General features: G+C 45.6%; 1 protein-coding gene across 2 annotated transcripts in view; it reads right to left on the bottom strand.

Moving 5' to 3' along the window:
- ARHGAP6 (Rho GTPase activating protein 6) overlaps positions 1-19,680 on the bottom strand; it is a 1,083,331-nt gene that overhangs the window by 446,021 nt on the left and 617,630 nt on the right. For both annotated transcript variants that reach the window (XM_085622292.1, XM_085622293.1), the window contains exon 3: positions 7,695-7,766. In XM_085622292.1, the coding sequence (XP_085478418.1) occupies positions 7,695-7,766 (72 nt within the window). The remainder of the gene's footprint in view (positions 1-7,694; positions 7,767-19,680) is intronic.

Raw genomic sequence — 19,680 nt, 5'->3', positions numbered from 1 at the left:
GTCTGCCTATATCTGTGTAGAGGTTTGCTTGTGGTGAATTTGTATGCAAGTTGGTTGATGACTGGGTGAGAGTCGGTTTGATTGGGGACTCTGTCCTGTAGTGTATGTGTATGAATGTGATGGGTCATTGAATGGCGGATATATGTTGATGTGAGTGCATTGATGTGTTGGATTGGACCCGTGGCTGGTGGTATGAACATCTTAAGCATAGTGTGTGATTGGAATGTAAGTGGCTCAAAGTAGTTTTGTGCCTTGTTGTGGCTTCGTGGCTCACCCATAGTAGTATTGGCTTCAATATTCAGAAACTGTGATTATCATTTATTATTTGAAGTTAGCATTTCTGGAGGTACCAAAACCAACCAACATAAGTGGTGATTTAACTTCAGAAGTTTATTAACAACCCTAAATTGTTTTTTTAGAACTAAACATCGAAGTTGTCTAGGGGTGTAGTTTCTATTGATCCTGCGGACCTTCCCATAATGCCTTGCAAAACATGAACATATGTAAATGGCTAAGATCACTTATTTACTTACATTTGTGTTGGAAATTTCTGTAATATGTTGGGATTCACAAATTAACAACTCAGCGTTCTCACATGTCTCCACAGAAAAATTTAACCCATTTTTGTGGGTGGCCCTAGCGGCCATGATTAGAAAGGGCACAAGAGACAACATAGATACATCAAATGTTTCCTCTGAAAACCACCCAGTTTTTGCGGTGTGGGTAGCTGTAGATAATGGGGATTCTCTGTGCTGCCACCCAAGCAAACCTAACAAACCCACACTTTTCTGATAACTAGACAACCAAGGGAGGCTAGGGGGAGGTGTAGCTTGTGCGGATCTCATGAAGTTTTCATACCCAGAATCTCTTGTAAACCTAAAATGCTGGAAAAAAATAAATCTCACATTTCTGTGCAAGAAAGTTCAGGTATTTGAGGGTAACCACAAATGTCCTACCACCCTCAGTTCCCACATATCACCCAATAACAACACAACCCCCACTTATGTGGATGGGCTAAGAAATTGCGACACAAACAGCCCTAAAGAGCAACGTGGAGAGATCAGCAATAAAGGTAGTTGTGGTATTTGGGGCTGTGCTCAGACTGACATCCATAGAAACCTGCCAACCACAGACTTTTTAAAACTAGACACCTAGGGAGTTCTAGGGTAACGTGCCTTGCATCGATTTCATTTTGGTTTTCTTTCCCACAAAGTCCTGAAAACCTCAAACTTTGACTAAAAATCATGCATTTTACTTACATTTCTGTGAAGGAAACTAGCGGCATCAGCAGGAATCTACAGAATACCTACCAGCAATACCCCACTTGTCCTGATGAAAACACTGCCCCACTTGTATGGCTAGACCTAGTGCCAGCGACAGGAATGGATCAAACCAGGGTCAATAAAGGGCTACCAAAAATTAGCACGCTTCCTAGGTTTCCCTAGGGCCGAAAATACACAGCCACACACATTGCGAAATAATGGCCAGTTTTCAGTGGAAAAATGTGATGTGTCCATGTTGCCTTTTGGGCCATTTCCTGTTGCGGGCACTGGGCCTACCTACACAAGTGAGGTACCATTTTTGTCATGAGACTTGGGGGAATGATGGGTGTTTTTAGTCAAAGAATGAGGTTTGTAAGGGCTTCTGGGTAAGAAAACCTGGGGAAAGCCATGCAAGTAACCCAACCAAAAAATCCACTGGTGTTAGTTTTCAGAAATGTGAAAAATCATTTTAAGGTGCGCATCAGTTGTTGGTTCTGGACACCTTAGCCGCTTCATGGACAACCAACAAACATTATATATCACCTCAATCACAAGGATCCAGTGGACATAATGGTATACTGCTTTAGTAAATCTGTTATCGTGATAAGTTGCATATAAAAAAGTTGTCACAAATTGCCTTTTTTTCCTACAAATTTTCAATCTTTTTTTATTTCAACAGTTAGATTCTTTGGGAAAGCCTAGGAGGATCGACTCAAATGACCCCTTGATGAGTTCAGAATTGTGTCTACTTTTCAGAAATCTATAGCTTTCTGGGATAATACATGGGTTTAACACCGGTTTCCATCCCAAACTGGAAGTAGATGGAAAGCACTAAAAATAGGAAAAATAGGCTACCTCTTTGAAAATGCCAAAACGTGGTAAATAAATAGTTTTTTTTTGACTCCGCTCTGCATGTTGTGAAAGCTGAGAAGACGGTGACTTTAGTATAGGAAACATTGCATTGATGAATATTTTAGGAAAACAACTAGACACTTTTTGTGTAACACCTTTTTTCCTATTTTTCCCCAAAAAAACTCAAAATGTAACTAACTATATTTTGGCTTTCTTTCGATCCCCACCAGGGGAATCCACCAACCATGAGTACCTCTGAAATCACTCACAGAATGTTGGGGAAAAACAAAAGGACACAAATGTGGCGTGGATACCTAATGTGAAAAAAAGTTACTGAGGCGTAAGTGCAAACAACCACAAATAAGCAAAAATAAATGAAAGGCTGAGCACTGTGGTGAAATAGCCTCAGCAGTTAAGAGGTTAAATGTTTTACATGCTTTTGGTCTATATTCAAAGGTTTTAAAAAAAAAAAATTAGGAGTGGAAATTCCAAATGCGACCCTCCAAAGTTTAACACATTCCTTACTTTGGCTTACATTGGAGTGGGAATAGTGAGTCAGACACGTTTCCTACTGTTGCTCATGTTGGGACTGCGAGTAGTGAATTTTACCTCTCCTAGCATAAATGTTTTTGATTGGATTGTTTTCAAGTTGTTTTAATTTTAAATGTACATGTAATGTAAATTATTTATTTTTGTTAATTTATTATTATGGCTATTGCATACATTTTTTATTTGTATTAATATCTAGTATTTATGTCAATATTTTTGACTTCCCATCCAAAATATATAAAGTTTATATTTGTTATTTATTTGGTGAGATTTTTGTCACCGAAATGTCATCAGCTAACCCCGAACACATTGCTCCGGCAGACACTACTAGATGCCACCTCAACCCAACTACTGTATCTAACAATATTTCAATACTTCTCTGATTTAACCACAAATCATCTACACTATGGTGTGCCTGTTTCACTCAACTAGACCTTAAGGTTTCTGCTGGTGGCTTTGTACTGTCCTTGGGGCTAGGATTCAGTAAATATTGTGTTGATACTACATGGTGTTTCCTGGTAGCTTTGCACTGTGGAAAGCAAATACAAGGAGATGATGGACGAAGTGCTGAAACTTTTCAAACACTCACCCCCAGTCACAAATCTGGGTTGAATCCATCATCATTCTTTAGCTCACTTTGCCACCCCAGTTCAGACACAACTATAAGCAAATCAGTCTTAACCCTGTGCCTCATGGGAACAGTCCTGCCCGAACTGCCAAGCCATGTCTTCCCTGGACCGGAAACAAGCATCCTGGCACTCGTTTCGGGCTAACAGCCCTCTTCAGCCAGGCTAGCTTGAATCCAGTGGCAAAGTGAGCAAGGGACCCACATCTGGGCATACCCTGCCAACTTAGGGTGAACAAAGCAAACAAGGAGATTATGGACGGAGTGCTGAAACTTTCAAAACACTCACCCCCAGTCACAGATCTGGGTTGAATCCATCATCATTCTTTAGCTCATTTTGCCACCCCACCTGTGGACAGGAGCTAGGTTGACCCCATATTGTACTTCCTGGTGGCTTAGCACTACCTCTATGGGCTGGAGATTTGTCGCTTCTGAGATTACTGTATATAGTATTTCATTGGCACTACTATTGTCAAATGGCAGATATATGCTTGCATTACTGTTCTGATGACCCCACTCAAACACTGCCAAACCACATGCACAATCAACTAGATTACTGAATGCATAACAGCCTGCACGACCTCTTAAGGTCATATGGTATGACAGACTGCATGACCGGCAGGGACAGCTTTGTATTCTGCTACATGAAAAAGTGCATTGTTACTAATTAACAGGGGTATGGAGTACTATATAAGTTCCAATATACTATAAATGCCAAAATAGTACAACACTGTCATCCAACTCAAAATACCCAATTAATTTAATTTGCATGAGATGCATTCTGCAAAATTCATAAGACAGCATGAAAACCATATGAAAACTCTAACCCTTATGCAAGACAGAAGCTCTGATTACAAGATTGGCAGTCTTCGTGTAGGACCGCCACCGCGGCGATCCCAGGAAGACCGCCAAGCCTGTGTTGAACCTGCCCACCTGATTATGAGTCTGAATATGTTCAGAGGTGCCGGCCTCGGCACCGCTGCAATTCCTACCTGTTTCCCAACCGCTGTGGGATCCTGGCAATGGCGGTCAGACCACCACCACGAGTACGGCGGTCCCAGGACCGCCGTACTCTTAAGGCCCGTAATCACAAACACTGGGCTCTCACAGAGTAGCATCCTTACCATCTGCAGAGTGCTTCAGTTCTCATAAGGGGTAGTAAGCACATTGTAAATGATCAACCATACCTTTAGCACACTATATCCATTCCCAATAAGCCCTGAAAGGAACTCTTGCACTTGAGATGGATTTTCTGAAACCAAACTGTAACGAAAGCACATTCGAAAAGCACCAAAAACCAACTTTAAAGCATCAACCAATGGTTTTAAGAGTTAGTTTGAGTGTCTGTCTAGGCTCAGAGTGCAGACCAGTGTAGACTGTTGCGTGAACTAGTTTTCACTATGAAAAAGAAAACTTGATCAAAGCACCTGGCTTTAAATTGAAAACAAGGAAGTGACTTCATTTTGGTAAGTTTCTTATTTTAGCAGATTGTTTAAAGTTTTTTTGCCATTTTTAAAGTCCAAACATTATCAAATAATGGCTTACAGCTACTTCGTCAAATTTCACATGATATAAACCTATAAACATATTAAAGATCAGAATCTTCTACGAGAGGATTACACTCCACGAAACTGTTCATGATCCCACTTAGAAAGTGGTGTGCCTCTAAACTCAGGGTCTGAGACCAAATCACAAGTATTTGAGGTTAGCCTCAGGTGGACAGGAGTTTTTCACTGAATCCGTCTGCCAAACCCTGTCATTACATCAGATTTGTACTTTAGCCACAGATTTTGTGTTTTGAAGCTTTGAATACCACTGACAGGATGTTCATTTGTGATTACAAATAATAAGGCATTTACATTACTTCAGAAAATAGCCAGGCTTAGATGACCCTTTCTATTGATTAGCCTAGAAGGAGAACTATTGCTAACCTAAAAAATCTCAGAGGGAGGCAAATCCCAAATTTCAAGGCATATAAATGTGATGGATCTTTAGCAGCGGCGGCTCCTCCACTGCTCTCCTAACAGTTGAAAGAGGAAAAATAAAATGAGGATAACGCAGCGTTATTATCATTTTAGTTTACCTACTGCAGTGGCTCAGTTGGGGAGGAGCTGGGCTCCATGACGCCAGAGCACTGCAGGGAGAGGAGTGGCGAGTGCACCATGTAAATGCGCATGGTGCTTTGGCTGGCCCTCTTGGGCTAGCCAAAGCGTCAAGTGCACTTTGCATGTTCTCCACCCAGGCTGCAGTACAGCCTGGGTGAAGAACATGCCCACCCTCCCATTCCCTGGCTGAGCGCCGAACCACAGCGCTGACACCAATCACAATGCTGCACTGCAGCGTTGTGATAGGCTGTGGGGAGCGTGGGAGCCTGGGTGCTTCCTGCTGCTGGACTCGAGGAAGAAAACCAGGTAGAGGCAGCGGCAGGCACAATTCCAGGTAAGTGGTTTAAAAAAAAATAATCTTTTTTATCCCCCACCCCCCATACCTGCCTCACCACTCCCGCCCGGAAGCAGCCGCTACTTATCTTTAGCTGCTAGGAAACTGCTGCCAGTAGTGCTACACTGGGTTTTTGACCAAATCATTTCATATCAATCACTACTCTACCACACTTGGTCAGACTAGACCAAAGGCAAACCTTCTATTTTAGTATGGTTGATCCCAGATCCTTTTTAGGTAATGGTTACATATGCCCATGTACATAACTGCATCTGGAGAAAGCATATCCCTCTCAAACATTTAAATGATCATACTAACCTCTACTTTAAATTAGAGGATGGTTGCAGCAGTGCACTCGTAGCAGGACCCTGCACAGTGTATCTACAAGTGTAGCTATTCAACAGTGACCATACATCAGATGTACCTTCTAGTACAGAATTTTCTAGCTCAGCATTGCGAGCTGCCAGACAACAGGCTCTCTGTACACTAAATGGCCCATGACTATTTCCTCACCCCTATATCAAATCAGTCTCCAACCTAGCCTCCTAGGTTCTCACACCAAACTCCCAGCCATTACAATCCCAACTATCTCTTTGACTTCCAAATCCAACACTGTGTTGTCGATACAAAGGTCTGTTTCGACATTTCCGAAAAAGCTAATCTACAGGGCGTGAGCCAGTTGTCCCACATCCAGAAATACCCTAAAGATCAAATGCTGATGTCAGGTTGAAATGTGCAAAATGTCGGACTGTCGATCATCAAATATACACACACACATATATAGCATTGTTTCTATATTTTGCTAGAACCTGGCCAAACAATGGTTTGTCATCACCATCACTTTTAGTTTTGAAAAAGATAACATTTATTGGAAAGGGTGAAAAAAGGGGGAAAAATAAAATATAAATATACATAGATGATAACTTTGAATACTTCCGATAATACAGAAATAAAAGATCATACATCAATATAACAAGATAAATACAAATGTACTAAAATATCTGGTCAGGTAATAGAACAATTCCATAAAATATAATAAAAACATTACTAAGAACAATAATGAAGAAAAGAACAAATGAGAATGTCAAGGGGGGTTTCAACACTTCTTGATTCGACATTTGAGGCACAGAAAAAAGCTTAGCATGACGATCTATGAAATCTGTAACTGGGGAAAACATAAACATACGTTTGGGAGCGAAGGAAATTGGGAATACATACGCAGTATCTAACCTGTGATTATGACACACGGCATACCACCAAGACTGAAAGGATAAGTCAGCTAAGTTTTACCAATGTTTGGTAATTTGTTGAAAAGCTACTCCCAAAAGCAAATCCAAAACCTATAAAGGTAAAGAACAGCTCGACCAATCTGCAGATAGAGAGCCTAAGAAAATATTTGTAAATGAAAAAGGAACCGTCAAATGAAAAATTTGGGTAATTTGATTCCACACCTTCTGAGAGAAATCCTGAACAAAAGTACATAAAAAAACTAAGTGATGTAAGTCAGCATTATGGGACGAATATGACCAATAAACATCTGGGAGTTCAACCTTGGACCTATGTAAAAAAGAGGTGGCAAGAAGTAACCTATTGTATATAAAAAAAAGTGTGTTTGCGTGATATTAGCTGCTCTGAATGTTTTCCTTATATCACCATCACCTTTAATACATAATAATCCAAGTGTCCTCTGTAAATGACATCTGATTAAAATACTGAGGGATCTAATAAGAACTCAATTATATGCACTTAATTTAACCACACAATGAAGCAAGGTGGATGAGATTGTATACTAGTATCTTTAAAGTAAGAATACAGTTTAGACAACAATTCTCATTTTTTTTCTGAAACAAGAGTAATTTAAGCATAAACATTGGCAGCAATCATTGCATGCACAAAATGTTCATGCCATCAAACCAGGGTCCTTCACCACACCCCCTGACCACTGAAGCTGAATAAGGCTGAATTACCTTTGTCTTTGTTTTTCTCCTTTCCCAGTGAATCTAGTTTTTTCCTTAAAGACTTCTTCCTCTTTTGGCCATCTGTAAACAAAGACATTACAAAGCGTAAACAAACTTTGTTTCTAGGTCCATTCAAGCTTCTGGCTCCGTACTAGTTTAATAAAACAAGAAGGCAAAAGTATTAGAAAATCTTTGTCAACAGGTGTTCAAATGGGACAAGTGTGAACAATAGAAGGAAATTCAAAGTGCATGTAATACCTCAATTTATTAAGAAAATACTCCAACACATTGAACGTCTATAACAAACATGCTTCGCTATTTTTCATTCTGCAGTAGCAGAACTTTTACCGTTTCCCAGAATCCTACACAAATCTCAAACTAAACATGATCTTTCTAAAATAAATGGTCATTTAAAGGCCTGAAACCTGGGTTGCACCATGTCATATAGATGTGGCCATATAAAGGATGGGTTTATTGAAATGTAGGATTAAAAAAATGTTATTGAACCATCACTTCCTTTGTCAGGTTTGCCCTGCTGCTCCACCCTCCGCAACAAACGCGCTCAGTGAATCAGCATCAATGGGGAATACAAGGTTTAGTTTTCTTTGAAGCCAAGACTCATGCTACCTCCATTTTTAGGTCTCGCCTAGCGACGCAGCGCATGCGGTGCTCGCCTTGGCAAGATCGATTGTCATCGGTTTTTCGGCGGAAGGGGGACAGGAGATGTGCATGCGTACGGACAGGAGATGTGCAAGCGTATGGGTCATGTGTACGTGTGCACATCTCCTGTCCCTACCTGTCTCCTGTTCTCTGTACCTGCGCGGACAGGAGATGTGCACGCGGAGACAGCTTGTTAATGATGCTTTGTTAAAGCGATCTCTGTTACTTGGCTGCGGGTGCACACACAGTCCTTGTGTCCCCACCAAGCCCTGGGCTGCATTAGGGCAAAGGCGCTCCAGGAGTGCAGTGGCTCGAAGCCAGGCTACAGACCGGACCCTCTGGCAGAATAGGCCCAGTTAGACGCGCACGAGGGCCCCGTGCAAAGGGCCGTTCATTTGAAACCAGCGAGTGATAAAAGGTCATGCACTAGTGGTAGCATTTAGTGAACAGAAGTAGTCAAACAGCAAAAAATAAGTTTTCTTCTACAGACTTAGAGGGGGGCAAAGTTTTTTTTTTTTGTTAATGTATTTAAGAGTGCTGTGCGACTGTCACCCAATCTTTCGTGTCAGAAATGGCAAATGCCGTTTTAAACCGAATGTATCTGGGCCTGTTTGAAGGTAAATGCATATTATTGCTTCATAACGACCGTAAAAGGACAGCGTGTGAAAATCTTTGGGCCACAGCAACCCTTTTATAAGTCTTTTTAGAGGAAACCAGAAGGCTTCGATTTATCGCTTATTTTTGTAGCGCTATTTATGACCAGAAACAGCTTCGTAGCACTTCCTTGTCATGCCTTTGGTGTGATTGTACTTTGTGCTGTGCTCTGAGACTGCAGGGCTGTACACCTGAAGTAATGCATGTTTCTGTCATCTGGGCAGTTCAGAGCTGGGGTAGAAACTAGGAGTATAGGGCCTCTATGAACACGGGAGCCCCATATGGGTGCGGAGATTTTGGACAGGGCCCGGGTCTGTCGGACCAGAAATACCAAGGGTGAATTCTGGGAGATGTAGTGGTAGATGACAACCTTTGAAACGCATCAGTGTGGGGGGTGGTATTACTTTGGTTTTAAAGGCAATGCATGAGAGTGGACATGGTGTCATCCGGCGTAACCCTCTGCCACCCTTGTGTGCTTTTTTTTTTATGCCACCCTTATGTATGTTCTTGTGGGTGTTTTTATTAAGATATAATCTTGTTTAAACTGGAATTTTTGAACCTGCTTCTTCGTTCCCACTTATGCGATTGAAGGAAGTGTGTAGTAGTGACGGAGCTACTGGCCTTAGGAAGGTGAGAGTGGGCTGCTGCTGATGTTGGCGCTCTCATTTCACCAAATGTGTAATTCTGATCAAATTATTTGCCCGCTAGGTGCTTTGAATTGTCAATAAGACAAAAACCATGCAGGAGCTAGCTAGTACCCTCCCTTTGACTTTCGCCCCTTTCGATCCCCCTAGGGGCCTTAGAGCAATGTAATGTAAATGGCCCGGTTACAATAAAATGTTCGCCTTGAAACGCTTCACAGCTCTCTGTAGTTAGGTGTGCGCCACACAAAGTTCGTAAACTCCCACAATTCAGTAAAATTATACGCCAACCTCCCACAGGCACGCACACCTAGGTTTGCTACCGCCCTTATTTGGAGCCCACTGGGCTTCGGACACTGTCGGGTCACTGTACACTGGTTCCCTCAGCCTCGGGTTAGAACACTGAGTGCAAGCAGGCCGATCTGAAGCCGCAGAAGGTCGGGCTTTTAATTTTCCATTAGAACCTCCACCTATTTGAGACGCCACTTCTGATATTGTGTTTTAGTCGGAAATGTGGTGTTTTGCACGACCCCCCGCATCTGCCTTCCTGCGCGGGAGGGGTGGTTTACAGATGTCAGTCACACTGATTCTCCTGGCCGAAGAGCAGATCTTTATTTTCTTAATGGACCTTCTTGTGGAAACGCAGTGTTCGCCACTAGTGCCACTGCCATGGCCTCGTAGCGCTGTGCTTCCAGGGGGTCACACATCCGGGCATGGGCACGCACTCCAGAGTATAAACGGGGACACAGAAGGCACGCACCCTTCGTGCCCCGTGACCACGGCATTGATGAGGTTCATTGGTTTTCCAAGTGCCGGTCCTGCCAGTTTTCCAGGTGTCGGAAAAAGTTTAAAATACAAAAGCAATAAAGATGGCGGCTGGGCAAACACGTTAGTTCTTTGGCACCGCCCTGTTCGCCTGGTACCCGTCTGCTCCCGGTGTGAACTGGGAAGGGCGGGCTCTAGGCTGGGCCTGTGGTAGGTAGGCCCTGGACAGTGCGAAGTTCACTCTACTGCCAGGAAGAAGGGCGCGGCAAGGGCTCTGGGTGGGGCAGCCAGCTGCCTTCTGTAGTAGTCTACCAAGGCGACGTTCGTTGTGTACCTGCAGGTCTGACTGCGCCCTTTATCTTTACCAGGGCGATCTAATGAGCGCAATTTCAGTGTAGAATAACGCCTACGGACCCATCATTTCATGCTGAGAGCCTAATAATTTATAAAAGTGGTTGTCGAACATGCTCTTCCTTTTTTCCTGCCCAGCACCTTTATTTCTGAAAGAAAAAAGATATTCGCGCCTCCATACGTCTTTACTTTAGTGAACATGATTATTATCTGGCGCTTCCCCTCAATTTGTCTATCCAACTCATGGATGGGGCCATCTACTCTGCTCCAGAGACCCAGATTCGTTGGGGAGTGCACGAGGCACTGGCTGCGTAGCGGCTCCTGCTGTGTGAAGTCTTGTAGCGCCTACAACCGGTTGGTGCGCACAGGTTCGGGACTTGGGACGCTTTTGCAGTCGCTTTGACATTTAGTATGTTATCTTGCATTTGATGTTTCTCATGTTTGTTCATAAAAGTTAAAGACAAGACCTGTCACTGGGGCAGTCACCGATGGGAATGAATTTGGACTGTGAGTGTGTTGTCACAGGGGAGCCCCCTTTTTTCTGCCAAAGGGCCCGCTCCCCTCGGTTGTTTAACTGAGCATTGTGTGCCAGTGTTACTTTTTTCAACATCGGCCCTTCTAAGCAGGGCTGCCTTACCAATAAAGTGTATATACTGACTCTTCACCCTTCTGCGGATGTGTGTGTGTGTAAATATATAATCAGTTTCTAGATACAGACTTGGTATATTATTGATATGAACACTCAAAGCCACTTGACCACATGTTGGTTATGTTTATTTATTCACTCTCAAAATGGCCTGCACATACATCCAGCGGAACCAGCATATTAGTAGAGCTGCAGGTTAAATGTGTGAGCATTATCCAGGGCTGACCACTGGATGATCATATATGTATCTCAAAACAAGCACTAACAACAAGCGCTCCAATTAATAGTTTTTTATATTATGGAGCATTAATCAGTATACCTATAGTCTGTTTCCATTTACTCCCAGTTTAAAGCAAAAGTGAACTGAATATAGTGCATGCCTGTCGAAACAGTTGCGTCTGAGATGACACATATAGTGATATCCCTGTGAAAGAGTAACGCAAAGTCAAGCAGTGGGAGCAGGAACTGCCCATGGGGACCCAGCTAAATCTCAGGCCCTTGTGACTAGGTGTAAAGAACTAAATTGTTTCCGCTTCATTGAGCTGGAAAACCACATGAGGAACTTTCATGACTTGTCCTAAAAACAGATAAAACAAGCATTTGCAATGCAATAGGTCTTGCATTTACGTGAGTTTAAACTATTGGCATTGAAAATGACAATGCCTTTTACATATGTTTTAAAAACTAAAACATAAATAAAAGGAATTGTCATTTACAATGCCAATAGCTCAGACTCGCAAAATGCAAGACCTATTGCATTGCAAATGCTTGTTTTAAGAGAGGGGCGCTCCTTCCCATCTATGCTATGGTCTGGGAAGGATTGACTGCCTTCGTCTTCATGACTGCAGGATGCATTGAATCTTCTTGGTAGCTTAAAAGTGGTGGGGTAAGTGTTTCTTGGCTCAGCACTGCAGCAGAATACTTCTGAGTCCTTGTGTGACCTGTGTTTTTTCGGTCTACCTTTTACCAAGATAGCATTTTTCTATTCCTTTTCTGGGTCTTACTCCATGCTTATCCATAAAAGGAGTTAATCCTGTTTTACAGCACATGACAACTCATTAAATTTCTTCGGTTTCTTGGTTTGCCAGATTATTTTGCCTTCCTTGAAACGCTTAATCCTGTCTTCATATGAACGTTCCAGAAGTATTCCCCTTTTTGGTTATTTCTGTGAAAAAACATTTTTTACCCAAGTCTGTTTTCATCCAATCTTCTGATTACTACTGTAGAAACCTAAGAAGTGGACGAAAGTGGCGAGCCCTTTTTCCCGTGACAAACAAGACCAGCAGTTCTTGTGAGACGTATCCTTGCCATCCTTACCAGTAAACCTATTCTTCGCATCCACATTTTATTGGAAGAGAAGGAGCATGCGGGTTGTGACGCATCAGCAGCAATTTTTTAGAAGTAAATGTTACTGATCTAGGATGACCAACTGGGGATGAGAGGAGACAGAAAAGAAAGAGGAAAGCCATGCGCTCTCACAACTCATCTAATTAAAAGGGTGGCAGACAAGCTATGTTCAGAGGAAGAACAAAATCAAGAATGGAGAGAAAAGTCATTGATTCAAGAGCAAAGGAATGGAGATAGACAAGAAGGGCATTCAGTCACGAGCAAAGGGTTGACCTAAAGCTCCCTCTAGGTATTGTACTGGTCACAATAGGTCTCCAGCAACTGACAGCTAAGGTGCCTGTAGGCATCTGTAAGCAAGATTTAAAAATAAAGACACCATTCTACCTTTCATTGATGTAGTCAAACACAAATGCAAAGGCTTCCAGAGAAGCTCAATTAATATCACAACAAAATGTCTACCTATTCTTCTGTACATTAGATTGTCAATTGGACCAAGAATAGGTGCGAAGATAATGTCGTCAATGCAGTAGCTGAATTGTGATGTAGGCAATGTTAATTTATTTCAAGTTTTCATTTTGCTAAATGAACCCGCACCACTTACACATCTGTGCCATGGATATTTGCTGTAGAATTATATGAAAGATCTGAGTCAAATTCCCAGACCGCAAAAGTGTGCTGGGCGTTTATCTGGTGCACTTGTATATTGTTTCAGGGATTAACACACTTGGTCCGAGTCGAAAGAAGTAGTAATCAAAATGTGTTAAGTTTAGCTCAAACATTTGGGGATAAGACTACTCTATATGGGGCACGCGCACTAGTCAAAATTCAGGTAAGTGCATGCCAGGGTCCCACATTACAACTGTGATCGGTGACTGTCACCGACAAAACAGCTGTATGGACTTGGCTGTTACCTTGACTACCATCACTTCAACATGGCATTAGCATTTAAAGTGCCAAGATTAAAGATAGCGATTTAGAATAGTGAATCTGACCAGTGTAGCGATCTAGTTGTCGGCCGCTAGTACGAAGTGGAGACCCCAACCCGGAACCTCATACTTACAATGTATCACCTTCTGGCCAGGCGTGGCCAGAAGGCTCTAAATAAAGGGACCGGAGTCGCTCGTGACTTCCGGTCCACACCAGTAACTACAGTATCCATGTCTATTCCTATACTGCCCGTGCATATGCCCGAAATCCCTCCCACCCCTCCTGTGTGGTAAACCCCAACACTGGCGACGAGGGAGTCGGCGCTCGGGACCCCTCAACTCTGCGGCTGTACCTTTATGCCCATTGAGGTCCCCGCTCTGGCTTCCCCGGTGATCAATGCCTGGTAGAGCCGCACGGTTGGTGGATCAGCGTGTGCAGCACTGCCCGCGGGCAGCTGAAGGTAAGCTCCGTCAACGTCCCACGCTCCGCAGCGACATTCAGGACAGTGCCACTCCTGTCGGCGTTTCTACACGGCCCAGCAGAGTGTCCAGAAGCACGCTGAGACCTGCGCTCCTCGAAGGGAAGCACGCATGCGCTGAAGTACCATACCGGCCTTCGGGGGAGGCCGTCTGAGAAGCTGTGCTAAAGCGCGCATGCGCTGCTACAGAGATTTTCATCAAGCACTGGCAGGAGCAACTACACCCACACCAGCAAGCAGTGGAAGAAGGCTGCAGGAGTGCCCACCAGAGCCCAATAAGTGGGAGAACAGCTACCTAAGAAGTCAGTGCCCTAGCAGGACTGTAGCTAGCACCCTACCTGAAACAGCATCCCTGGCCAACAAGAGAATACCAAATAGGCAACACGCATGACAGGGTAGCAAATGCCAGGTTCAAAGAGAGCATAACGTTCAGCTTGCCTGGGTGTAGCACAGCTACAAGACATTGGTGAAAGAGGGTAAAGTGTTACATGGCAAAGACACATCAGTGAGGGACACTGCAGTAAAAGGAAGGCACTAATCAAGGAGCAAATAACACCGCAACATCACAGGCAGTAGTAATCACGACAGAACCGGAAGGGGGTATCGCCAGGGACAACCATGATGGACCAAGCAGCAGCAGCCCCACTGCAAGCGGCAGCGGCAGCCCCAGCCACGCCCGTACATTCTCAAGTCAGCGCGCTACCGCCGTTTAGCAAACTAATTGACCCCGCCACTGCATCTCCAAGGTGGAACGTATGGGTCGAACGGCTAGACAACTACTTCACCGCCACCAGAGAAACGGATGGCGCCGTCAAGAGGTCTTTGTTTTTACATTTCGCTGGGGATGAGATATACAAGTTATTCAAGCACTTACCGAACACGGGGGCCCCCACAGATTACAACGCAGCAGTGAGGGCACTCAATGCCCATTTTGACCCACAACTAAATCCCGATTATGAACAATTCAAGTTGCGGCAATCCCGTCAAAGTGAGGGAGAGTCAATGGATGCGTTTCACGCACGCTTGAGGGAGCTGGTCAGCACTTGCACGGAAGATGATCCGGTCAAAGAAGTGCGTCCGCAACTCATCCAAGGATGCAGAAACAAAACATTGAGGATGCTCATCCTCAGACAACCCAGGATCTTGTTGGAAGACATGCTCATCCTAGCGCGGTCCCACGACCTGTCCGAGATCCGGTCCACAGCGATGGAAGCGGCGCTCATGCCCACAGCGAGTCCAGCAGTGGCCATTAAGACAGAATGGGTGGATGCAGCATATACCCCAGGACGGGGCAGCAGGGGGTGGTGGCCCACAAGAAGGCCGCGCCAGTCGCAGTGCAGGTATTGCGGCAAAGAAGAGCACGCCCCGAACGAGTGCCCGGCCCGAGGGAAGACATGCTCGAAGTACGGGATTCCGAACCACTTCTCCAGTGTATGCCGAGGGGGCATGTGAGGCAGAGGGAGTGCCGGACGACGGCCACCGACGAAAGCAATGAGGCACCTCTCGCTTGAAGAACGCGGCGCGGACGTTGAAGGTGTCACCGCAACACAGAGCATACCTCGAAGACCCGTCAACTGACGAAGAAGAAGAATGCCTCCTCATATCGTTCGCAAGTGACCTAAAACGGAGGCGACGTCCTCAACCGACGTGTGCAATTGAGATCGCGGGATCTCCCGTCACGGCCCTAATTGACACCGGAGCCTCGGTCAATGTGATGGGGAACCAACACTATAAGAAACTAAGCCCAAGACCCCAACTCACGCCGTCCAAGGTAAAGATTCTCATGTATGGGAGTCAGACGCCCCTGCCGCTAAAAGGAAAAATGACAGTGCAAGTGAAGTCAGAAAATCATGAAGTAACAACTACATTCCACGTGGTCGATAGAGAAGCGGACATCCTCGTGGGGAGTAACACCGCGGAAGACCTGCGCTTAGTAACGTTCGCAAATGCGGTGAGAATACTGCAGACAGAAGACATTCTGGAACTCTTCCCACAATTGTTCAAAGGGCTAGGGAGCATGAAACGACCTCCGGTGCAACTGCACATAGACAAATCAGTGAAGCCTGTGGCCTTACGGCACAGACGCATCCCATTCCATCTACGACCGTTGGTGGAGCAAGAGTTAATCAAACTAGAACAGCAAGGGGGGATAGAGAATGTAACCGGACCAACCCCCTGGGTGTCACCCATGGTAATTGCGGAGAAGCCGAAGCAGCCTGGACAGATCAGGCTCTGCATAGACATTCGCATGCCTAACCAGGCAATCCGGTGGGAGAGACATTTGACACCAACCGTGGATGACATCCTCGCAGATCTAAATGGGTCCCGGTGGTTTTCTAAATTAGACCTCAATGCAGGATACCACCAGTTGAGGCTGGCTGAGGAAAGTAGATACATAACTACTTTTTCAACACACCTGGGGCTCAGACGGTATAAAAGACTCAACTTCGGAATATCATCGGCTACCAAGATCTTCCAAAACGCGGTCCGGGAAGTCCTGTCGGGGCTCCAAGGAGTATTAAATGTCAGTGATGACCTCTTAATTCACTCAGCAACTCTGGAAGACCATCACCGGCGGCTCAGGGCCACCCTCCACCGCCTCGGAGAGCACGGGGTGACTCTCCATAAAGCAAGTGCCAGTTTTTCCAAAAGACTATCGAATTCTTTGGGTACGTTTTCAGCCAGGAGGGTGTCAAAGTGGATCCCCGAAAGTCGCAAGCAATTCAACTAGCTCCAGCCCCACATCGGCGTCAGAAGTTCGAAGTTTTCGAGGTATGGCAACATACTGCGGGAGGTTCATACCCAACCTAGCAACAGTTGCAGAGCCGTTGCGAAACCTAACCAAGAAAAACAGCGTGTGGAAGTGGGGCCCGGAAGAATAGGAAGACTTCAGCAAGGTGAAATCCACACTGTTAGAAAAGACAACTATGGCATATTTTGACACCAAACGACCAACTGAACTAATAGTGGACGCTAGCCCCGTAGGCCTGGGAGCACTGCTGTCCCAGGAAACAAGTCCAGGGACATGGGTCCCACTAGCTTTCGCCAGCAAGTCACTGAGACAAGGTACTCCCAAATTGAACAGGAAGCGCTGGCCATCAAATGGGCCTGCAACCATTTTCATCTATATCTGAGCGGACATCCATTCCGCATGGTAACGGATCACCAACCCCTTGTCTCGCTCTTCAGAGGAACTGCACCCCACCCACCGCCACGGATCGAACGATGGGCGATCCAACTCCAGCATTATCAATTTGATCTAGTATACAGGCCGGGTGCCAAAAATCCAGCGGACTTTTTGTCACGCCACCCAGCCGTTGCCCCAGAAGAAGCCCATGAACAAGATCAACGAATGGAAGAATTCGTCAACATGGTCGCTCAGTGGGCGTGCCCAAAAGCCCTCACCATGTCAGAGACTGAATCATATACCCAGTCTGACAAGGTCCTGAATAAGGTGTTGGAAGCAATGCGAAAAGGCTCGTGGGCTGGTTTTCTCCATGACGTTAGTGGATGGACCGAAACAGACTGAGCTCGCCTCGGGAAGGTGTGGCGAGTACATGAAGAACTAAGCGCTGCAGGTAACGGGGTGGTGTTAAGAGGATCACGCATTGTCATGCCCCGAACACTCCAGGATCAAGTGACTGCCCTAGCCCACGAGGGTCATCAAGGCACCCTACGGATGAAAGCCAGGTTGCAGGAAAAGGTCTGGTTCCCAAACCTAGAAGAAACTGTAGAAGAGTTTGTACGCAGGTGCAGGGCATGTCAACTGACAGGGGGCTCGGAAGCGCCAGCTCCGGTGATCACCAAGGAGCCTGCCCCGTCACCCTGGTCGTGGATCAGTCTCGATTTCGGAAGCTTCCCCGATTGGCGAGTGACCGCCGTTCTGATAGACGGGTATACGAAATACCCCGTGGTGGAAGTGCTACCGTCGACCGCATTCGACCACCTACTACCAATGCTGGACAAGACGTTCGCACTCTTCGGACTACCACACGTTGTCAAAACAGACAATCGCCCCCATTCCAAGGGCACGAATTCCGAGACTTTCTGGTGCAACTAGGCGTCAAACACCACCGAATCACACCGCAGTGGCCTCAAGCAAACGGAGAGGCCGAAAGGTTCATGCAGACGCTGAACAAAGTGTTGCGCATATCTGTGGCTGAACAGTGCGACCCGGAGGTCTCGCTTCAGAGGTTCCTGCGGGAGTATCGGAGCACTCCACACTGCACCACTCAAAGGTCCCCGTGGTCACTGATGCTAGCTGGGCAAAGGCGGGACAACATTCCCGTAGCAGATAACTGGGAACCTGAGCCATATGATCCGGCAAGCACACAAGCGAGAAGACTAACCAACAATGAAAGAGCGAGCAGGAAGAGAAGAGCGCAGGTTCGGCCGATAACACCAGGTTGTGACGTCCTTGTGAGAAATCGTCGTAGCGGAGGGAAGTTCCGCACTCCATATGAACCAGGACTGTGGCTAGTCAAGGGTGTGAAGGGCACTGCGATAACAGCCGAGAGAGATGGGGGAAGTCATCACCCGAAACATATCGTGGTTCAAAAGGGTGCCTGACTCAGGAGTAGAGAGACCAATGGTCGAGGAGGCCTCCTGCAGAGATGGTCAGCTAGGTGGAAACCATAGCGCGACAAGTAGCCCAAGTAGGAACGTGGTGGGTCAGGAAAGTCCCAGCGATCTGAGACCAGAAGACAGGTCACCGGCAGAAGAACCAGCAAACCCAAGAGATGACAGCCAACGACATCGGTACAACCTAAGACCCCATCCGAAGCCCAATCAAAGGCTCAATGACTATGTATGTTAATTTCATGTTGTTTATTCGAACTGATTTGGGGTGGGATGTAGCGGTCTAGTTGTCGGACGCTAGTACGAAGTGGAGACCCCAACCCGGAACCTCATACTTACTACAATGTATCACCTTCTGGCCAGACGTGGCCAGTAGGCTTTAAATAAAGGGACCGGAGTCGCTTGTGACTTCCGGTCCACACCAGTAACTACAGTGTCCGTGTCTATTCCTATACTGCCCGTGCATATGCCCGAAACCCCTCCCACCCCTCCCGTGTGGTAAACCCCAACAACCAGCACAGGTCATTGTAGGTTCAGGCAATGAGCATATAGAAAGAACTTAATGTGAAGGCTGACTGTGTCAAGTTATATATATACATCCACTCCACAGCAGGGCAAATAAAGGGACCAAGTGCACTGTATAAGCAAGTAGGGTAATGGGGAAATACTGCAACACTTGAATTAATGTGATAACTTACCATCAATAGCAGGTGGGACTGTAATCAGACAAAACGCAGAGGGAGGTCCTCTATGCAGCATTTGCACATGTTAATGTGTAGTACAATAAAGAGGTCACCAGCAATCGATGAATGGCTGCGCCGTCATTCCCTCTGTTGTTTCCTGGTGGGAAATGGATTGCTTGTGTTTGCATGTTGGTAATAAAAACATCATCTGGCCTGCACCGCCGTCATTTCCTGGGCCTAGACCCACAGGATAGTGAAGGAACGG

The sequence above is a fragment of the Triturus cristatus genome, chromosome 8 (genome assembly GCF_964204655.1).
Source record: "Triturus cristatus chromosome 8, aTriCri1.1, whole genome shotgun sequence".
Classification (NCBI taxonomy): domain Eukaryota; kingdom Metazoa; phylum Chordata; class Amphibia; order Caudata; family Salamandridae; genus Triturus; species Triturus cristatus.
This window is presented reverse-complemented; position numbering and strand designations above follow the sequence as displayed.